Below are 24,013 nucleotides of genomic sequence, written 5' to 3'. Positions count from 1 at the left end.
CATCAGGGGATCTTTTAATGGTCTGTAATGAACATGAGGATTAATCAAAGCAGCAAAACCTGTTTCAGTGTCCCCATTGACACACCGAAATTGACTAAAACAGACGTGAAAAATTATGGCCCAATTCTTTTATGATTTGTCTTCACCTCACACAGCTCTTTTTTGTTTTCAACCCCCACACAAGAAACACGGTTTGCAAAACGTATAAAAGTGAACACATTTTAGTGTACTTCTTTTGATATTTTCAGTTTTGTAAAACAGTTACTTTTGACTACTAATCAGCATAAAGTCACATGTATATTGTTTTTTTTGCAAAAAAATAAAAATCAAAGCACTTAGGAGAAGAAATTGTAAATGTTTGGAGAATATATTGTCATTATTATACATTCCTCTTACCAAAGTTCTCAGTAACTCGGCTGAAGATATTTTATACAAACCTGATTGAAACGAGCCAATGCCACGAGTTGTTTTTATTTCCTATATTCTGGACAAACAAAAAAAATCAGTTTTGTGTCCTGTGTTTGGACTCACGAGGTTTCTTGGTGGTGATGTTAAAAGCCGGGCTGGAGGGTCCAAGTCCAGCACTGTTCTGGGCTCTGACTGAGATCAGATAGACTGTGCTGCCCTTCAAGCCCGAGAGCAGAGCTGTGCTGTTGATAACCCTCACTCTGTCTGCTTCACTCTGCCGAGATTCTTCCTCCCAAAAGAGAACCTGGACAAAGAAATGAGCATTACCACAGACATCCGGGCATATTGCTTTTTTCTTTTTTGGACTGTTCTCGTATCTGTAAAGCCATGGCAACCGAGTCAAGTCAGCCTTTATATTTTGCCAATTGTTTATTCAGAGCGTCACATTGTGCTTATGAAGAAGAGCATTATGTATGGTATTCTTGCGTGCAATCCAAAAAATGGTTCCAGTTGCGCACGAATGTAGAGCAGCACAGTGATGCACGTGGAGAAGGGTGAGAAGGGTTTTATAACTATTGTAAGGACGTATTCCAAGTTGCATTGCTTGATGAACATCAGCACCTGCAGTATGTGTGTGTTTGAAATTTCCCCATGGACCATTTTCACCATGGACTTGAACATCCATGTGTATTACTGGGCTGTGCTCTGTTTATGCGGAACAAGAACAGCCTCTGAACTTGCTTTATATACATAGATTTAAATGGTGCTAGCTGTACAAGGGAGAAACTTATGGAGACACAGATATAAAGGTTAAATTAAGATCATTTCAGTGCAGCTGTCTTTAGTAGCTTGCGAGCTGTTGGTTTAGTATATCGGTTCAGTATATATGTGTTGAGTATCAATTTGTTATTGTTCACAAAAAAAAAAGCTTATTCAGCTGATTTGGTGGAGCTCTGCTATGTGAATAAATATTACACTTTAATTTTGTCAAAGTAATTCTCAGGAAAAAGGTTGGAGACCTCTGTTTTAGTGCTTCTGTTTTCCCATAGGTTGTACAAAAAAGTTTGGCTCATGTACCTTTAAGCCTTACATATACTGAAGCAGTGATTCTATCAGGCCTAACTTCAAGGACAACAGTGTTCAACGCTATCAGCTCAGCTACTGTGGGTCCTCAGGCAGTCCACCCCACATTTTCTAACTACCAAATGATACTGTATCTGACAATCAGCAATACCGAAAGCAGGAGTGAGAGTGAGGAGTGCAAGGATAAGGAGCTTGTTAGAGTCTATGTGGGAGATCATTTTCGACCCTCACACGAGACATGGAAACCAGACAGGAAAATGTCAAACAGATGGTTGGAGAGTAGGTACTTATTCAATTGGCTGCACGCAGGTTTTCAGGGATCTTGCTTGGGAAAGGCAGATTAGCGACAGGGCCTGGAGTTGCTGATAACAGATGCATCTAGGGTGGTTTTTATTTGTGGGTTTTTTTCACCAACCGTTTAATTATTGCCGTACTTCCAGGCACTTGGGAAAATACCTTAAATACCTGAGCAGAAGTTTACAGTTTTTTTTACAGCAGCTCTGCTAAGAATCTAAGCACATGCTCAAAGAGGGATGAAAGAAAGGGATCTGTGGAGACTTAGGCTGCCTTACTGTATTTTGATGTCTAACAGAGACAGTGGCAGTAAAGTGCATCATACCACCAATACTAAATGAGTTTGTGTTAGGGAGGTGCTTACATTGAATGCAGCATATTTTGCCTGTAAAATACAGCACCCTTGCAAGTTTTGTTTTCAGTGAATGACCACATGTATCACTGCTTCATTATCTCGACCAACGAGATTTCAATGTGCTTTGTCTGTTTGTCTGTTTTTCAGCAGGACTTCAGACAAACTAATCGCACAATTTTTTTTTTAATGAAATTGGAGGAAGAGTGTAGCATGAGCCAAGTTAGAACCCATTTCATTTTGGAGCGGATTAATCCATTAATTTTCTTTAAGATTTAACACACATGTACTGGGGACAGCTGTTCAAAGGGGAGAATTGATACAACAGGGGATGTAAGGCCCGTGCTCAGTACAACAATGTACTTATAGCAGAGTGGACTGTTGGCCTTAGTGGGGGTCTATCCTCTCTGTGTGTCCTGCATGTTGCATTAATGTATTAAACGAGGCAATTATTAAAATGACCTAGCATTCACAACAGAGTTTGCATGCCATTGTATAGTTTCCGTGTCCTTGTCATCTGCTTAAGTCTGCCTCGATCTGATGAGACTGTCAACACTAACACACAAAAAAAGTAAAATGGGAGTCTGACCAAGTGTCCATCAGAAATAAGGATGGAGATAAGGAAGGAGGGCTACAGAGCCACAGGGTCACTAAAAACGTGCTTCTTGTATGGCCGTGCTGTTTTCAACTCTGTTATTTTAGTTTATATTGTTTTAACATGGTACCTACTCCAAAGTGAAATTCAATCGGGCTCAGAAATTCTAAAGTCAAGTGGTGTTTTATCTCAATATAAATGGCTGCTGATGTCTGGGCTTATAGGCAAATAATAAAGCTGCCAAGTGTTGTGATCAATTGGATCTTTGAACCGTAGACATTTTGAACGTTCAAAGTAGAAAAGCAAAGATTTGAATAATACCAAAGATAGCTCTCTTGTATTCTGATGTCCCAGTAAAACATGACAGTGTGACAGTGAGCAGTAGACATGCACAACACCTGGACCCCACGACTAAAGCAGCTACATAAATTCGGCCATTCATTAATGATATTATTTATTCAGGTGCTTTTGATCCTGACATGTCAAAATGCCTTAACCCAAGTTAATCCTGGCACGGTCAAAGACTTTTATGTACATTTATAATTTTGTTGGTGATAACAGACACAAGAGTTTGTTGCTCAAACTGCTGAGGGCTAGACATGAAGTTTGCTGAAGCATCTTTTTAGTTTCTCAGTCTGTTGACACTTTGGAGGTGTATGTAGGTTCTTGTGCACTCAGTCTGAGAGGGTCTATCCAAATGCTTCTGCTGTTATTGTTTGGATACGTGAAGCAGTGCAATGGGTCGAAGGTTGGATGAAGTGAAATTGTAGGGTGTGGTCGCCAATCATCCTTTCAAATCGATCACATTGCTTTTCAAATACCTCATCACTCTCATAAAACAGTTGTTCAAGTCAAAGCATCATATTTATGAAAAATGCCACTGAGGAGAGACGTCCTCTTCTAAAAAACAACATTATGCTGTTGGAAGTGACGAGACATCACCCTATGTGGCTAACAACAGACACATTTTATTTTTCAAAAATATTTACCTGGGTCATTTGAAATGCTATTGTTAACTCTTTCAGCAAGACTCCCGTGTAGAACCAGGTGGCGCCTCGCATACAGTGATACAGACACAGGTTAAGAATCACTGATCGGATACATTGAGTAGACATTTTGAAGGATACTTCACTGAAATTAAAGAACTTGCTACCAATGCCTAAACGATATTTGCTGGCCAACATCCATAGAGAGCCCTTTGGGGCTACCACCATGCTGGGACAGATTGGCGGAGCCATACCAGATCGTTCTAGGTTCACTGCTTCACAGCTGTCTGCTCAGCCACTGGCGGTAAGCATGAAAAACATTTCACCAGTTCAGATTGCATTATTTCAACTGTTTAAGCTGATTCTTTATTCATTCACTCATTATTGATCAGATGTTCCAATGCCTTGAGTCATACTTAGATATTCCTTAAATAGCCTGTGTTCTATAGATCACACTCAATAGAGTTAAGACACTGTCTTTGTTAAGCATCGGAGAAGTCAGTCTTCTCGAAACAAAACAAATATTCAGAAACAACAGCTAGTTCTGAACTGGGATCTTTTCCATGATTTCCCATCACTACAAGCCTCTGATAAAATAACTTGCTCTGACAAATTGTATGGACAGGACATTAGGAACACACACACACAAACACACACACACACACACACACACACACACACACACACACACAACACACACACACGCACGCACGCACGCACGCACACACACACACACACACTTTTGGCTGGAGAGAAACCATCCTGGTAGATTTAAGTGCAACTACAAACAGAGGTTATTTCTGGAGTTCCTCCAGAGGACAACAGGTATACAAGTTTGTATTCCAGTTATTTTCTGGGACTCAGGAAAAGTATGTATGCTGTCTTTCTAAAGTATTATCCAATATGACACTAAATTACTGGTGATAAGCACACACTTTAATGTCTCTGAACAACGGGGTACTGTTTGACCACTCCCCCCTTTTTAAAGAATGTTGGAATTACATTCTGCTACAACTCCGTTTCCCAAAAAGTTAGGACGCTGTGTAAAATTTTAATAAAAACAGAATGCAATGATTAGCAAATCATGTAATGTCATATTTAATTACAAATAGACTAAAGACAACATATCAAATGGTGAAATGGAGAAATGTGATTGTTTTTTTTGTTTTTTTAAATATGTGCTTATTTTGAAGCAAGCAACATGTCTTTGGGCATGTTGCTTCTTCTTTTTTACAACGCTCTGTTAACATCTGGGTGATTAGACCAGTTTCTGGAGTTTTCATTTTGGAATTGAAATGTCACATTCTTTCCTAATATAGGATTTCAGCTGCTCAACAGTTTGAGCTGTCCTTTGTCATATTTTGTATTTAATCATTTTAAATGGGTGACAGGTCTGGACTGCAGGCAGCCCAATTCAGCACCCAGACTAGAGAGCCAAGCAGGTGAAATGAATGCAGAATGTGATTTGGCCTAGTTTCCTGAAATAAACAAGGCCTTTCCTGAAAGATAAGTTGTCCGGATATCAGCATATGTTGCTTCAGTACCTGTATATATCATTCATCATTAATAGTGCCTTCCCAGATGTGCAACCTAACCATGCCATTGGATTAATGCATCCCTGGACTGTCACAGATGCTGGCTTTTCAACTGAGTGCTGATAACAACCTGGGTGGTCTTTTTTTAACATGGAGGATGCAGCGTCCATGATTTCAAAAAAGAATCTCAAAGTTTGATTTGTCAGACCACAGGACAGTTTTTCACTTCACCTCAGTCCATCTTAAATGAGCTCAGGCACAGATAAGTCGTCAGTGTTTCTGAATCATGCTCGTATGTGGTTTCTTCTTTGCATGGTAGAGTTTTTACCAGCATTTTTGGATACAGTGATGAACTGTAATCACGGGTAATGGTTTTCAGAGGTGTTTCTTGATTTCCATTGTGTCTGCTTTTAATGCAGTGATGCCTGGGGACTCGAAGATCACATCCATTCAAAATTGGTTTTCAGCCCCGTCCCTTGCATACAGAGATGTCTACGGATTCTCAGAATCTTTTAATGATTATGAACCATAGATGATGAAATCCTCAAATTCTATAATATTTTATGTTAAGGGACATTATTCTAAGATTGTTGCACTATTTTCCCATACAGTCTCTCACAGAGTGTTGAACCACTCCCCATCTGCACTGCTGAGACACTCGACTTTTTGAAATGATCTTTTTATACCCGATAATAGTGTTTTTTTTGTATCTTTACATAACTTTTACAGTCTTTTGTTGACCTTGTCACCACTCCTTTGAGACGTGCTGCTGGCATCAAATAAAAAATAAGCACATATTTTTAATAGAACAATAAAATATCTCAGTTTGATATGTTGTCTTTGGTCTATTTTAAATCAATATTGGTTTACGTGATTTGCAAATCGTTGCGTTTATTGACATTTTGCACCGCTTCTCAACTTTTTTTGGAAACAGGGCTGTACCTACAGCAGATATGCTCATTCCAAAAGTGTGAGTAGCTCATGTTCACAATGTTCAGCTGACGAATAACTTGAGAACAGTTTGCATAAAATGCAGTCTCAATGTTACCCAACAGGTGTATTATTATACTAGTATAGTGTCTACACTAAAATGTTAGCAGAGCGACAGCACAGTGCTGGGCTTAGCCCACCTGTATTTAGACACGCTTTGATCAACACACAATAACGGCATATACGTGAATATGAAGAAACTTGATTTGAAGTGTAAAAACATGATTAAAGATGGAGGTGAAAAGTTACTTTGTTGGAACACAGTTAGACTGAGTCACACTTTGGATGATTCTTTCAAAGCCCAAACAGGCAGCGATTTTAGTGAAACTGCAGCCAGCACAACAAGGCTGAATAGCGACAAAGCTGAAGTTCAACTGTCTACAGCACAAGTGATACCTGCGGTGTTGGTCTAAAGGGAGTTAAGCCTTTAACTGGCTGAAATCAATCATATATTTTTACCTCAACAATGAATCACACAACGACTTGTATGTGAAAAGGGCCGCTTATTATGACCAACCCACAAATACTTATCATCATTTAGCATTTCGTCTCACCTCTACAGTACTTAATAGTTAATTGTTGCAGTTCTGTATTCCCCTGGCTCAATATTCTAGTTCACTATGGCAGAAGGTTGAAAAAAAAAAAAAAAGAACAATGAAAAACATTAACAGATTTATTTAGTTGTCACAAAAAAACAAATCCAGGTTTTGGCACTCTTACAACAACTTTTTAGGTTAACTTCTTTACGTTGTTATGTTGATTTCTTTGTTAGATCAAATTACAATTAATAATTTCTCCTCTCCCTCATGTACGACCACAATTCAGTTATTTTTCCTTTTTATTATTGTTTAATTGATGATGGTAGCCTCCCTCAACTTCCTGTAATGGTCCAAAAGTTTGAATAATCCATTGTTTTCACACTGTAAATGAACTGAACGATGGTTCAGTTTGATTTTGATCAAGACCAACACTTTTGGTTGGGCCACATTTTTATGCTCTTATCCACGCCTGCTATTTTGGTTCGGACCAAACTAAAGAGTCTGAACAAAAAAAGGAGGGTGTAAAAGGTAAGGTCTGTTGGATGTTAAAGATGGCCCCCTGATAAAATAAAGTGTAAAAATGCCCTAATGGGAAATGAAGTGTCACAGATGTGTTGATGAAAAATGACAAACTGTGGTAGCCAGCAGTGTTTTGTTGTAAATAGGCTTTGGTCAAACCAAGGCCACACAATGACTTGGTGAAGGGTTGTACCAGAATAGTAACAGTAGTGTTATATTGCAGCCTCGTCAGCGCATTAGGGTAACCTCACTTCAATCCCTATGAAGTCAAAATCAGTGGAACAAGCCACTGCCACTCTAACCAATACCAACATATTTTTTTCCCTTAATGTGACACAGTATCCTCTTTCTGATGGATGCTCAGCTAAAATCACACGTGTAGGTTCTCAACAATGTTCAAATTCAGAAACTGAATACCTTGCTAAATATGAAATAAGTCAATTTCTAAAAGTAGATCTCAGCATCTGACAATAATTAAGGAACAATAATTGATTTACTAAATATTTCACCATAATTTAAAATCTGTTTCAGATGTTGGAGCATCCTTGTACGGTAAACTTGCTGGAATTGTGCCCTGCGTCTATAATCCAAATAATCCACTAAAACATCATTTGACAGGCAATTCAAGCTCTAAATTACATGGATTTCAAAATACTGTACACTATGTCACAATATTCTAGACGACGATTGTGTCAGATGGAACTGGCCCGCAAAGCTGCATGAAAAATGTATTAACATTAAAAAGTAGTAAAATCTGTTTATATTTGAACATATGTTTTCATTCGATTTCGCTGATTAGCATGACGTCTAAACTCAGCTAAACTGCTTAGTCTCATCCCTAAACACGGTGCTTAAAACCCTTGTCTTATAACAATATGTACACCAAACACTGGCAGTGACCTCAAAGCTTCTCTGCAGAGGTCAGTCCTCCAGGGCCTTCCCTACCATGTAACATATCTGGGGTTTAGGAGACAATGTTATTCTTATCTATATTTTCCACAGCCAAATCCCAGGAGAGTGTTTGTTGTTGGGGATAGTGATGTATGATGTTCAAACTTTGTCATATTTATTTATTTGTTTTTCTTAATGCAGCTCTAAGACAGCCTTCGGTGCGGAGCTCTTTCAAAGACTGGAACAGCTGCCAACAGACTTCCTTATTCCCGAGATTAGTCTATGTAAAACATGGTGCTCCAACCCATACACTATTTTTATGTCAGAATATTTCCATGTTGTCACCACCGGCGGTTATGAAAAAAATTAGCACCGGCTCATTTTGCTGTCCATCATTCTGGGATTAATGTCAACTCTTTGTTTAAATATTCCTTGTAGCACTATAATTTCCACTTTTCTTTTTCATACCTCATAAGCAATGACCTTCTCACTGCTGGACCTGGGAGGAATTGGTTCCCAGTACACCTCAATCTCTGAGGCAGACACAACGCGGGCCCAAACTCTCGATGGCGCCTCAGAGGGCTCTAAATAGAACAGATCATCAAGTAAGTGTGAATTGCATTTTAAAAGTGAAAGCGCACATTTTCCGGAGTAAACAAGATCATCCTAAATTTGTGTTTGCATCACATGATCACCCACCTTCCTCTGCAGAAAACACCTGAACAACACGGCTAAACGGCCCCTCTCCGATGCTGTTGAAGACTCCCACTGTCACTTCAAACTGGGACAGTGGTGCAATGCTGTCGTTTCTGTAAATATATCTGGATGCATCAGGTGATGCCAGCACTGTCTGGATCCAGGTGCTGCTGCCAAGAGGGCGGAAAGCCACTACATAGCCAAAGTCCTCTCCGCTCTGCTGTTCCTCTGGAACTGGCTAAGATAGTGACAGAAAAGTTACACCTTTGACCCAAACAACTGTGAGCAGAAATTAAATTAGAGAGCTGTAAAAACAAAAAAAACAAAGAGTTTTGTGTCTAACAAACTGTTGAACCAATGCTCCGATGCAGCTCCTTCCTGCGGTTTGAACCCCATCCAAAAAAATTTAAGTTGTCACCTAATTCCAGATTTACACTTGTGAAATTTGCGGTTGCTCTGTATCTTCATTTTGATGTACACAACAGGGGGAGTCAGCAGGCAGCAAATCAGAAAAGCTCTGCCTTTAATTAAAAGTCATTCCACTGAAGCCAGGCTGCTGCAGACACAGTAACTGCCAGAATTCCCTCCTCATCAAAAGGAGAATACTCTGTCACAATGAATGCCCACTCAAAAATGCCCATGATCCTCTTACCTCCCACATAATAACAAGTTCTCCTCGAGCTCCACCGCCACCGCTCACGTTAACTGCTGCAACCTTGGGAACTTAAAAGACACAAAGGAGATGTAGTCATCCCTCAGTTTTGATTGTTTAAATCTAATGCAGGTGCAGTAGATTCTGCTAAACCACAGAGCTTTGAATCAGGTGATCCCAGCCACAATGTGGAGCTTCTTATTTACATATCGTGCAGCACAGGAATTTGTTGTTTGTTGACAGAGGCATTGCCACCCATGTAGAGTGCCGTTATTAGCCGAGCACTGTGTGTCCCCATGTGTAGGGCACAACAGGAAACTTATTCCCTTGTGATTCAACCAGCGGGATGGAATTACTTCAGCTAACCAGCTTAACAAAACAGACATCGCCTCATGGCATGTGTGAATAGGTCACATTTTCTGTTAAGCAACTGTTAATTAATCCTGATATATGTTCCAACACGCCGACACACATGAGCTTGACGCACAGATGTTTAAATTAAATTCCCACTTTCTACATGTGGCAGAGTAATCAAAGTACTGGCATGAGGACGAACAACAGATTTGAAATGTGTAACATCACAGGGCGCACTGACAAAAGTGAAACTAATCAAACATTTGAATTACATTTTCCAAGTGGGACTGATTCATTTGTTACGACGAGAAACAACAAATTGAGAGGATACCTGCTGCTTTGGTTCGAATCTGTTTTGACGGCGTGCTGGGTTCTCCAACACCAACACTGTTGATTGCCACCACCCTGAATTCATAATCCACCCAGGGGTTCAAATCTCTCACTGTTGCATGCATCATCTGTCCAGGCACAGAATCAGGAACTAGGATTAAAGAATTTAGAATTGAGATGTGTTTTGTCTTTTTATCTTCTACTGAGGCACATTTCATATTTGGTTTCCAACAAATAAAAAAGAATAAAGACATGTCAAAGATTTGTGAAGTATATCAAACTAAAATTATAACATTGGTAAATCTTTTTATACTTTTAATTCCAATGACAGTATTTTTATTATGTCAGTGGTCCAGCAACTTTAGACGCCTTGCAACAATTATGGAAATTTCACAGCCATGATTTCATCTCAGAAAGCAATTTTAAACACAATTGCAATTAAATAAGTAGAATGACTATGCTGTCAGAAGGTTCAGTGAATGTGACTGACATGATTTAGCTCAACATTTTCCTGCTTGTTGTGTTTTAAATTGGCTTCTTTCAAACTGTAGTCTCAAGCAAAGTAAGATTAATTTTGCAGAAGGACTAAATTCATTTTAATGAAGAAAGAAAAACTGCTAAGTAGTTTGGAATATAAAGAATAGCAATACAAACCTGATACTTAAAAGTTAAAAGTAGGCATGAACAACTTAAAGACCTACACAAGTAAACAAATGAATATAACCTGGATTCAGAGGATTTTTTTTTTTTTTTTTTTTTTTTTTTTTTTGTAGTTACGTAAGCTCTAAGACAAACTACAAATGGAATTTGGTATTTTTCTGCAAATAGCTTGGAAGAGCTATGGTCAACTTTTAGCTTTTGTCTTTTCCATGCAGTACACCTGAGGAAGACAGTAAAGTATCGTGAATGATAAAAGACTAACATATTCGAGTGTAATTCATTCAGTGTAATTCTCACCTGTCCTCACAGTCTGCCAGCCTATAGAGAAGGGGGTCCTGGCCTGCACCATGTACATGGTAACAGGACTGTGGTTTTCATGCCCGGAACTCCAGGAAAGTTGCACAGTTGTGTCAGTAATGTCAGTCACCACCAGGCCCTCCGGGGCCCCTGGAGGCCCTGCAACACCCAGAAAGAAGAAGAGACACCTGCATCAGCCTCGCTGCACAACAGGAGCCAAAACAAATGAGATCAGGCGATCTTTTTAGAAAACTGAACAATTCAGCATGCAATTAGATAAGCTCCAGTCTCCCAGATGTGTTATCGAAGCTCTGATGACTGAGATTTGTCATTGATTAAGATTTAGTTGTCTTTTTTTGATTTGTAAAGAAGTGTATGATAAATTACAATTACTTTTTCGTTATGAATGGTTGGCCATTGTGTGGCAAGGAACCTTAGATAAGTTCATAAAGAGTGGTTGTCTGTCAACACAGGGCTGTGAGTGGCCAGCGATAACCTGCCCTGTAGTAGATTGAACTTACTTTGCTCATGAAGCATTTTCTGTTACTGAGAATTTGTCCTCCTTGTGGGTGTGGTTTTGTCATTGTTTGTTTGTTTGTTTCTAGGGTTTATTTGTTTGTTGTAGTGCTCATGCTGGGACAGCAGTATAAATAATGTGTGCATTAAATTTGACCGTATGTATTTATTGCTGCCCTACGAACACCAAGGAAGGTGAAAAATAAGTTGTCTTTATGAAACTTTTTTATTGTAGGGAGACAAGTGAAAGGAGTGTTTAATTTAAATTGCAAGCAGTGATTTGCGGGCCCTCGCATGGTGCATGTCGGGGATCCGGCGGTTCGGGGCCACTGGCAGCGTGCGAGGGAGCGCGCATCCCCGCTTAAAGTTTTAATTTTGTTCTCATTTCCTGTTGCCAGCAAGGGGCGCTATGACTATGAGCAAATATTTCCATACAGGTGTCTTCACTGTTATCAAAGATGTAATGTTTGAGGAAGATCGGAATATGTACATAAAAGTTACAGCAACTTGTAGTTTCATGGCGAGACGCTCAAAATGGCCGCCACATTGTTCGACGAAAACAAATTCATGATGCCAAGAGACTTTTTTGTACATCTTGGTGTGATACAAACATCCAACAAATTTGGTGTATGTGTGTGAAACTAGGTGTCGGGGCTGCTGTTTAGGGGGCGCTAGCGAGTCGTTTGGCCACGCCCACTCGCGACTCCACTAAAATAAGACATTTTTCACCGGGAGAGACGAGTTTTTGAGTATGATAAAGCCTCCAAAAATGCAATTAATTTGTATGAAGAATAAGGAACAAGAATAATTCCTTGAATAACAATAGGGCTTTTGCACCTTTGGTGCTCGGGCCCTAATAATAGAAAGTGACAACATTAATGACTGGGGATTTTGAACAACAAGGCAGGGTTTTCAATTGGTATCTCACTGAAATTAGGTAGAGCAGCAACATGAGATCAAACAAGCCAGCTGGGACTTGGATAACTGAGTGAGATTTCCTGCTAAACCCTGTAAATCTGCAAAAGTAGCACTGTGCCCTCTGCGGGACTACCTGCTGCTGAAAGAAGATCACTGAGCATCAACAATGCTCGGTTTCAGATTATGTATATAAAGATACAATCCATATGTAAAAGCTGCACAGCCTATATTGGCTGCAGACTCTTGATGCCATACTTTGCTAATCTCAACCTCCCAGACAACAGTCTTATTTTCCTACTTGGTAAAGCTGCAGTGAAATTTCCTCCTCATTTCCATGATGTATTTCATGATGCATTTACATTGTGTGTAGCTGCTTACGATTATGACATGAGCTACTGAATGTGACCGCTTGAGATCCCAACACCCATTCTAATTTATATTCTGAGACCTTTTGGTGCCTTTATGAATGAATGTCAATAGAAAAAGTCAGATTTGTATCAGTCTTTAATCACTATTATTAGAAATTGTCACTCTCATTTAAAATGTGAGAGAAAATCAAATCTCGGCTCAGTAATGATCAGTTTGAAGTTTAAAATGTGCCAATAACAAACACGCGCCACTCTTGTGGGAGGCCTTCCTACAATTCACTGTTGAACCAATAGCATGTCCCATTGACTTACAATAAATTAGGCTTCATTGTTCTATTCATTAACTTAAAATGTTTATGCGTTCTGCATAAACGATCTTTACAGCAAAACATCTAAAAAATAATGTGAGGAAGTGTAAATTTGACACCATTGAATAGCATTGTGGATAGGTGAAGTTAACGTTACTTGATGGCTGTGTGAAACACAATTGCCATGCGCCACTATTAGCATGTTAGGGGTTAAAATCCATTTGAACCAAATGAGAACAAGAACATTCACAAGAAAATCTGAACCAACTTATTGTTATATATATATATATATATATATATATATATATATATATAAAATAAAGCTGTTTTTTTTTTTTTAATTGCTGAAAAATGACATATTGGTGACACAGCTCCTATGTAAGAGCAGTGAGACAGCAGTTAAGTCCAAATCTCAAGAAACACACACAACGCTCCCCTCACAAAAACAAGACATGTAGAACTTCCATAGAGAGTGCTGACAAATTACAAGCAGTGTAAGTAAGAGGGAACAGGCATACCTCTGACAATTAAGTCTGCTGCAGCTGAAACTGTGTCAACTTCAGTGTGTACCATGCACACATACTTCCCAGAATGCTTTAGCTGAATGTTCCTCACCATCAGGTCACCAGCAAATCCCTAATGACAGAGACACAGACATAAAAACACCAAAAGCAGCAAAGTCAAAGTAAAAAAAAGTAAAAAAAAAAAAAAAAAAAAAAAAAAAAAAAAAAAAAATGACGCATTGAAAATCCTCGGGGACACATTAAATTTCTCTCTCAGTCATGTACTGTAAATCCTCCACAAAAGAAGCTTGGAAGAATTTACCATAGGACAACAAGACACGTCTAGCAAAACAAATTAATTCAGTTTTACATTGTAAGGGAAGCTACACAAAATGACTTGTTTTGAAGCTGTTTTTTACTTTGGATCGGTGTTTGTTATGTTTACCCTTCCAGCTCAGATGAATGGTTCAAGCAACAATTTTCTGAGATTCTTTATGCACTTTATTGCTGTGCATACACACACAGACATGCAACCCCCCCCCCCCCCCCCCCCAGCAAAATACAGCATTTTCTGATGTGTTAAAAAAAAGAAAAGGAAAGAATACAATTGTTGTGATTATGCTCACTGTGACAATGTCAGTTTTGAACTGCAACTTCCGTCGGCCCTGGTTCGCTCAATCAAAGGGAGCATAAATATTATAATCAGAAAAATGTAGACTCTTTTGTTCAGGGAGAAACTGATTGATTTGCTCGTATAGTGAGATACATGGCGTCCCTGTTTACAGGCTTTCTCCTAAGACACAACATCTGTTGGCATTAATGAATAAAGTGAAGGCTACATGGCTTTTAACACAGATGAGATTGATATACATCTGACAGCTATAGCCTACACTTTATTCATAGACGCAGTTAGCGTAGCTGGGGATAAAGATTGGTGGCAATAAAAACAAATTGCTTAACAGCACCTCTGCAGTTTACTATTACAAGAAATAGTTACCTGTGCATTAAATATAAAGCTATAACCAGCAGCTTAGCTTAGCATTAGGACTGCCCAAGCTCTAATGCTCATATCCACGTCATATCTCATAAAACAACAGTATAGCCAGTTTAAGTATTTATTGGCTGGAAGCAGTAATGTCCTGGAGCCTACGCTAGTTGGCTTTAGCTGTTCCGCAAAAAAAAAAAAAAAGGAAAATAAATACAACACACATAACCCCTTACCCACGCAATTATTATTTTTACGGTACAGTTTTTATGCAGATTAAACAAGATACAATCGCTATTAGTACATCATTACTTGTAGAGCAGCATGGAAGTGGACTTTGTATTTGTTACACACGAGCTTTTTCCCTCTGTTTCCAGTATTTATGCTAAGCTAAGGTAATATCAATCTTCTCCTCTGACTCTAAAGCCAATACCCACATTTCCAAAAGCCTTGACCTCTTCCCTAAATATGTTGTGTCCTCTTTGTTTAATTGGTATGCAGAAGGTAATTCAAAAACAACTTCTTTTTTTTTTTTATTTTTGTAATCAATTTAAAGGGTATTACTTGCTATAACTGTTTTGACACTACAGAGACGAAGTGGCCATGTACTCTCAATCCAGCTGCTGAAATAATGATGTGTTATAATTACGCCACGCTGCATCAATCAACATTGAGTTATTTGACACATCCATTAACTGTTGTAACACAAAGAGAAGTAGTCAAGGCATAGTCATCAGAATGTAAGTGCCTTATTTCTTAAGACCTAATGTGTATCTGTGCTTAAAAATGTATTCAGTGTGCTGTTCTTTTCTCTCTTCCTCTTCCCTCACCCGAACCGGTCAAGGCAGTTGGCCGGCTACCTTTGTCCCCGGTTCTGTCGAAGGTTTTCTCTTGTCAAAAGGGAGGATTTTTCCTCCTGCTCTCAGAGGTTTTCTTTCAGGTAAAAGTGAGTTTTTCCTTCACACTGTCTGAAGTTTTATTTCTATTAAAAGGATGTTTTTCTTTTACACTGCTGGAGATTATATTTCTGTCAAAAATGAGTTTTTCCTTTACATTGTTGGAGGTTTCTTTCTGTTAAAGGGGAGCTTTTCCTTCACACTAATTGGAGGTTTTATTCCTTTTAAAGGATCATTTTTCTTTTTCTTCCAGCTATCACTCAGTGTGAATTGTTCAATTGTTGAGTTCCTCTATGTAATGTTGTAAGATCCTGTTGGAAAGACTTTACTGAGTTGAGTGCCTTAAGATAACTTGTGTTGTTATTTGGTGCTATATAAATAAAATGTATTCTGACTGACTGCAATAACATGTTGACACGTGCTTTGTGAAAGTAAACTCTGATAAACTTATACTTTGGCATATGCTTATCATCTATTACTAATCATGTGCATTCATTTATCTCTTAAGTTAGAGACCCATAGTGATGAAAAGTCTGTGACAGAGTATTTCAATACCCATGGAAAGGTGTCTCCGAACCAGTCATCATGTGTATGTGAATAGTTACATAAACCAGGGAAAGTGGTCTAAAGTCAAAGGTCTAATTTGTAAAGTGTACAGTACATCTTTTGCTAGACTTTGTTTACAACTAGTAGAATCTGTACATGGTTAGGAAAATTACTTTTTTTAGTGTCTTGTTACTGTATAAGCAAATATTACTCTGCATAAGCTTTGAATTGGTGAGATAAAACCTCTCCATAATATGCTGCAACATAATATTTAATGTATTAAATTTGGACAACCACAGTAGGCGTTTTGAGTATTCTTTTATTTTTGTGTTCATAAGTATAAATTCAGTTTTTCCATGGCAGCTGACAAGATTATCAAAGACGTCCCACCTCTGTGGGCAATTACGGTGTATATTTTTGTAACTCCCTTTCAAACCACATATTGTCATTTTTATAGTTTTGTTTTGTGCTCATTAAAAAGACAGTATATAATGTGTTAATTAGTGAGGTTGGAATAAGACAGTTTCATTGTTTCCTAACCCTGGTTTCAGTCTTTATGTGGAACTGACATCAGGTCTTTTTTCCATACTCAATGCAAAGATGTGAGGGTGGTGTCTTTTCATCAATATTTAGCAAATATTTATACCTCCACGCAAAATGATGTAGGTCAATCCTCGATACTCATTATGTTCGCCAAAAATAATCTAAAACAAGTATACATACCCCTCCAATCATCTCAAAGTGGTCCTGCCTGCTAAAATCAATGGCTTTGCCGTTGAAAAACCACTTGAAGATGGGACTCAGGGATGAATCACTGGACACCTCACATGGCAAAACAATACTCTGTCCCACAGTGGCGTCCAAACTTAAGGGTGGAACTGTGATCTTGGTGGGCTCTGTAGCATTACAGGAGGAAAAAGAGAATCATTTGTTACTGTATGTAACACTGCATCTCCATAAAATCCAGCCAAATGCAGGAGGTAATAAAGCTTAATTTGCCTAGACAAGTGAGACAGATTCTGGTCTATCAGTTAAATTAAGTGACCTTAACTAACTTCACTTAGGAGGCAAATGCCTCCCATATCTCTATAATGAAAAATTAAACACACTGCAATCACAATGTCAACTAGAAAGAAATAAGAGGACTCTCTCTATATAATCATCATTATTTCAAAACCCAAATCTGAAAATGCTACAGGAGCTCTTTTTTATTTCAATGAAACTATTCCTCAGTCATTGCTATAGACGGCGGTGGTTTGCCTCACTCCGCTACATGAACAATAACTCACAGCTGACAAAACCATGGATGACTTATACATCTGTCAAACCGGCGGGAACATAAAACGGCTATATATTTCATTATCAATTTCATGCTTGAGCTAGTATTTTTTTCCCTTAACAAAAGTTTAAACCCTTGGCTTAGAAGTTATACACTAGCTGAAACCAGTGACAAAAAAGGAATACCTTTCACCTCCACCGTTCCTGTGCTGCTGGATATTCCAAAATTATTTCTGGCCACACAAGTGTACCTGCCCCCATCAGATTTTGAGATATTGGTGATTCGTAGAGTCCCGTCCTCCATGATAGTCTGTCTGAGAAGAATGACAAAAGCCCATATCTTACTTGCTTAGCAATTGTTAAGTCGTTAATTGAATGAAATATGATGATAATAATCAAATTAACTAGTTATTGGCTGTGCTATCGTCTCATTTCTCAAGCCATTTGAACTTTTTTCCATCATTTATTTTTTTTGAATGAAGGCTTTAGAATCGATTAAAAAAAAAAAAAAAAATCAATTTGCACGCTTCAGAACATAACACGTATCTTAGCTGAAGCAGAACAGATTTGCTGTAGGGTCAGCATAGTATTGAGAGCACAGTATCTTAAATGCACATATTAATTGGACACACAACAGGCCACCACCAGGGCCGGCAAGACGGTGCAAAGAGGATGCGAGCAGCCCTGGAGAGAGGTAATTTACCTGCCACCATATCGTTCTACAACATGTGGAGATTGCATTAACATGCTTTAAGCCATTTCTGAAAAGTAATAACATGCAGATATGCATATGGGCAAATCTCACTTGAAAAAATGTCAGGCTGGCAGTCTGATGAGAGCGCTTGAAAAAACATGACTAAAACAACAGTTACACAGAGGAATGATGACCTTGTTGTGTGAGTGTAACAGCTGGTGACTTACTTTCATGAACTACATTTCCCTTTGATACAAGATTTCTCGAGTGGCAACGTGGTCAATTATGATGGGGAAGAAAGGGAGGGGTTGGGGGAGCTAATGGGGAAACTACAACGAAATTCCTTTTGCGCAAGAATGGAAAGCAGCACAGTGATGCACATGGAGCAGGAGGAAGCGCAATAACTTTGATGGGTAGGTATTCCGAGTTACATTTCAGCTACCGTGTTACACATTTTTGTGACCACTACTATATGAGCATTTCTATTTTCACCATGGACTCAAGCAGCGAGTGCACATAACAGTTTGTGTCAAACTCCTCAAATCAGCAAAGAAGCCACATAAAACAGAAAGTCTATAGTAATGAAGCCATGAGCCGGGAGAGTTGTTCTGAGGGGCATTTGCATTTCAGAGAAGCAGAACTTCACTGTCTACGGTGACGTTCTGAGGCGTCTAAGGGAAAACAAACAATACACGCTGTGGTGTGATGGCACATGGGTTCTCCAGCATGCCACCACACAGCACTGAAAATGTCTCGGCCCCCTAAAAAAACATGTTTCTCCCCACCACACCTACTTGCAGCATTTAGCCTCAAGCAACTTCTTTCTGTTAATCAAAACATGTAATGTGCATTCTCTGGTCAAGTTTCCGGCCCATGTTGAAATCACAAATGCCCACATACCTGTGATCACAATAATGCATATGACCCAGGTTGTGGTGTTAATATGGTGAGTTAACTTGGAATACTTCGATTTATGGTGCACTCCATTTATGCACACCAAGAATAGTCTCTGAACTCTTTGTCAGCCCTGAATCATGTCTGCAGGAAGTTCTTTCAGCCCCAACAGCTATCAAAAATAAGGTAGGGCAACCAGCCAGAGAGCCCCCAAAAAAAGTCCAAAAAGTACTTTGCTGCTGATGACACTTATTGCTTTGAGCGCATGGTATCAACTGAATTCAATGCCATATGAGTGTATCAGTGCTTTCATCAACTCAGATCTTCACTCATCTGGAGTACAGGGGAAAGACAATTATACTCTATTTAGAGATGCTTTACTGAGAACGAAATTGACCCCATACAACAAAAGTGAGTGGAAAAGAAAAAAGGATTTTAAAAAAAAAAACAGATCCACAGTGGATATTGCCTTGAGTAGTTTTTTTTTTTTTTTGGTGCATTGGTTCAGAACAGACAAGTCGGAAAGCATGTAAACATCTGCATAAATGAGGCAGATAATGCTCTCCTGTTGTGACCTTTGGATGCAGTAAATCAAACAAAAATGCTGTGAACAGCCAGCTCAAAAATCAAATAATTTCATATTGGCTCCCAAGAATAAATATGCATTCACTCGGGCCAAGCTGAGACCCAGTAAGCATGTCTGACACAGGGTGCTTTGTGCTGATTTATTGACAAAAATATCAAACGCTGAGTGATGGAGGCGCACCGAGAACAAGACCTGAGGGGCAATGAGCTGCAAAACAAATAGAAATGAAAAGAACTATCTGCTTTGTACACAAACTCCGTTCCGAGCTGTGAATTTCTGTTCTTGTCCAGCCTGGGTAATGTGTGGGTAATTGTTCTCCTTTTCCTCAGGACCAACCCATGGAAAACATGATAAATAATCAATCCCACTGTTCACATGCTGAGGCAGGTCTGGTGAATTACGGAAAGTCTATGGAAATATGGCTTTACATATGGATCGGAGAGTGAGACCAAAAGCAAAAGAGAAAGGAAAACAGCAGCAATACACTTCACACATTATCTGACACATACAGAGACAAGCATGCAGGTTAAATATAATAGACAGTATAGTCCACACGGTTAAATAAGTACATTAAACAGCACTCTGGTCAGATTTTCTTTATTCTCTTTTGAGCATCTAAAATTGTATTGAGCAGGATAATCATGAGTGAAATATCTTTGTATTTCAATTCATTCATATAAAGTCACAAATTATATATTTTTTTCTGATTATTACATATTTGTGACAATTAACTTATATATACGCATTTAAAGGAATGAAGATACAAGTAAATAGTACCAACCAAAAACCTATTATGGTGCATGCTCCTCGAGTCTTCCGCCAGCAAATTTAAGTGAGCTACTAAAGTTTATCTTCCTGTATTCATGTAATGTCAATGAATTCCCAGCAAACCTTCATCATAAGCATTAACACTAAATAAAAAAAAATTGCTGAAATATGGTGCCCTGTATACAACTCTTTAAGGCACGAACCTTACCAATTTTAACGTTTTCTAATTATGCCAAATTTCAGAAATTCGTGAAAAACTATTCTCTATGGATTCAGACATCAAACTCAATTTCCCTGACAGCAGATATAAATAAATCACCTTAGCAGAGCTTGATGGCCACATGAGCAGTACTGTGTTGACCAAAACGTAGCTACAATATGGTAAAACTTCTTAGCTCCCCAATATTAACTAGCAGGAACTGACAACAAAGAGCCCTATTTAAGTTTTTTTTCTGAGAATGTACTTTTTTGGTTGATGTGTTAAACCGCAGAGGACTAGAAGAAGACCCAGATGATGAAGCATTCAGCTTACCGTTGAGAGAAAAGTTACATTTGATTCAGAGAATAATTTAATGAGATAGTTAGTCTCCGATCTAGACTGTGGATGGTTTTAATTTGAAATCAGTGTATCTAATGTGTGGACTTTACAACATTAAGTCAAATACAGGTCTTAAAATAAGCATTTTTAATAGTTAAAAAAATAGAAAAGAATGCAATGCAGCAGCATCTTTTTTTAAATTTTATTTAGGAATTTGTGAAATTTTGGTTATTGCAACTTATTGTGGTAATACAGTAATGTCGGCTTTAGGCCTGCTATGTGTCACTGAGGTTAATTATAACAAGGGCCACAATAAGAAAAGAAGAGCCTTCCACTTGTAAAGCTTTTAGTTTACTTATTCACCCATATGTAGTTCCCTGTGATAAGATTAACCAGTATAATTTCCTTGTAAATTTTGCAGCCAATAGGTGCTTTATTTAAGACAGAGAAAGAAACAGGCAGATTCTTATATACAGCTGGTAAACATCAGTTTTGCCAAAACAGTTTATAACCTGTAACTTAACTGATAAGAAACATTAGGAAGAATTTTAATATACAATATGTTTCTTTATCCCAATCACCTGGCCAGAGTGAGATAAAAAAAATAATAAATAAAAAAAAAACGGAAAATTAAAAACGTCAATTTACTTCCACCTAATCAAAAGAGAGTAAACAACTGCCGTATAACAAGGAGTCAGTGTTATTGAACCTGTTCTAAAAATTCTTGACTGAACCCACCAAATTTGACACAACAGAAATGAAGCATAACAATGTTTCAACCATTTCAGTCACAGCAATATAAGTATGTAATGTTACACATCAAAACAACTTTAGAAAATAGCAGTGCATTGTGTTTTAATAAGAGATTCAGCCTGGAATTTGACCTCCAGGTTGGAAAGGGATAATAATCTGTGTAAAACTAAATATAGATTTTTTTTTTCATGGTTTTGTTTTTTATTTTTTTAAATATGTATTATGTAAGGGGAAAATGTAATATCATATTTGTATTTGTTGAAATAGTTAGTATATGTTAGCTAAGCTTTATAAACTACTTGTTCAAATTTTCAATCATTTCATTTATGTAAGCAGAAGAAGAGAGAGAGAGAGAGAGAGAGAGAGAGAGAGAGAGAGAGAGAGAGAGAGAAACAATTCTAGTTATTAGTATCATAAACAACTCCCCTTGGAATGAAGAGGCAGATGAGAACATTTGCTTTTTTTTTTTTACCAAATGCTCACTGCTACAGTATAACTCCATAAGCAATTATGGCAGATGATTTTGCACGCACCTTTTATGGAGGTTTTGCTACCATTTACTTTCTTGCCACAATAATCCATTCATACACAAGCTAACCACTGGTAATGTGTGATAAATATCATATTACTACGCTTTTGATGTGATAATGTGTTATGCTATTGCCACTGCAGTGGTGCATACAGCATACAGCACATTTTGGACAAATGGCTTTGACCTTGCAAGCTCAGGACACAAAAAAATATATACTTGCTGTTAACAATAAAAATGGTGCAATTATAAAATTTCTTCAGAGACATTTCAAATTACCCATTTTGAAAAAGCTAATTGCTGGGTACAGGTTTCAGAAACTATAATATTCTTGCCCTCTATATTACAAAGTGCCCCACTATATAAGTCACTAAAGTTGCTGCCTGAAAGGAACGAGGCGGTGAGGCCATTGCAGAAAATTGAAGCTATTACGTTAATTATACGGCTTGAGATGGACAAGCCTTTCTGATGGTGTTTTACACAAAATACATGCTTTATATTGCATGTCTGCTTATGTCCAGGTATTCTCACCAAGGCTAAACACTGAGATTGTCAATACTGCGCCTCCTTTTCCTAAAAAAAAATACCTAAATGCACCACCAAAGCAATGTTCACGCATTGTTGACAATTGCTGTGAAGTTGTCAGGAAAGTGATTTGAAGTTCTTGACTCTGAGCCTGTCTGCAAGTTATCCAGCCCAACGGCTGTTTTTCAGAACCAACATGGACATTTACATTCCCTTCTTTTTCAGCCAACATTTAATGGAAGCAGCCCTCATACTGCTTGAACTCTGTTGGTTCTTATTGTGTGTGTTCATCTGTGCTGAGGCCGAGTGCGACCACAAACTGTTTATTTTAGTTGGTAGGTTCTGCCTCAGACCTTAAATCATGACATGGTGGGTCCTGCCATGTAGCTAGAGGAGAGTTTTACTGAAGGATGTAGTCAGATTGTTTTTTCTCACACAAACAGCGTCCCGACAGAATCTCTGTTCTACATCTAATACTGCCTTGAAGAGCTGCGGAACTATAGGAAACAGGATGCTTTGAAGTTTCAACCAGCTAAATCAAATTGTGCTCTTTATCTTGTGCATTGCAGAACTGATAAGACTTAGTATCATGGCTTCATTCGTATATGCAGGCATCAAAAAACGACTAAACTGTATGTCAGCAGAAACCCAACATCTTTATCTAAGTGACGGATATGATGTCTATCTGAAAAGAAAAAAAAAACTAAAAACATTCTTTGACCAAACAAGCTGGTTTTATGCAACACTGACTTCCAAAGTCCCCATGAGCAGATGCATGAATAACAATGAGTCCTAGACATGAACGCTATCAGTGGCATGTGCAGCAGTGCTTACAATATCCTACCTCTTACTGTCCTTCAGGAGTTCGGCCCCTCTCCACCAGGAAATTGTGGCCCTGGGGGAAGCGTGGGGGCGACACTCTAGCACCACCTCACCTCCCCTCTGGATCACTGTAGACTTCTTCACGGGTCGCCGGGTGAAGTCAGGTGGTGAGGCTGAGGAAGAGACCCGTGTTGAGGCCATTTGTCTCGCTTTGTGGAGGGGCAACAGCTGTGCATCGGCCAAAATGTCGTGCAATTATGGACATTACACTTCACCATCAGACTGGCTTATTGGATAAAATAATTATGGAAGCGAGAAAGCAACGCCATGGCTCAGTGAGGAGGGAGTTCAGACTTTTTTGTTCCTTATTTATTTGTAGGGAAACACTTTTGTTCCACAAACAGC

The 24,013-nt window shown here is 38.5% G+C and overlaps 1 protein-coding gene across 1 annotated transcript in view; it reads right to left on the bottom strand.

The window, feature by feature from the left end:
• LOC138208174 (contactin-4) overlaps positions 1-24,013 on the bottom strand; it is a 105,901-nt gene that overhangs the window by 7,571 nt on the left and 74,317 nt on the right. Inside the window, exons 12-21 of the mRNA XM_069165936.1 lie at positions 23,631-23,781; positions 17,686-17,813; positions 16,945-17,117; positions 13,810-13,927; positions 11,182-11,340; positions 10,226-10,375; positions 9,541-9,611; positions 8,892-9,126; positions 8,661-8,776; positions 532-712 (exon numbers count right to left, since the gene is read on the bottom strand). Coding sequence (XP_069022037.1) covers positions 532-712; positions 8,661-8,776; positions 8,892-9,126; positions 9,541-9,611; positions 10,226-10,375; positions 11,182-11,340; positions 13,810-13,927; positions 16,945-17,117; positions 17,686-17,813; positions 23,631-23,781 — 1,482 coding nt within the window. The remainder of the gene's footprint in view (positions 1-531; positions 713-8,660; positions 8,777-8,891; positions 9,127-9,540; positions 9,612-10,225; positions 10,376-11,181; positions 11,341-13,809; positions 13,928-16,944; positions 17,118-17,685; positions 17,814-23,630; positions 23,782-24,013) is intronic.

The sequence above is a fragment of the Embiotoca jacksoni genome, unplaced genomic scaffold (assembly GCF_022577435.1).
Source record: "Embiotoca jacksoni isolate LCO1_2020_lvr unplaced genomic scaffold, fEmbJac1.0.p SCAF_1, whole genome shotgun sequence".
In the NCBI taxonomy this organism is placed as follows: Eukaryota; Metazoa; Chordata; class Actinopteri; family Embiotocidae; genus Embiotoca; species Embiotoca jacksoni.
This window is presented reverse-complemented; position numbering and strand designations above follow the sequence as displayed.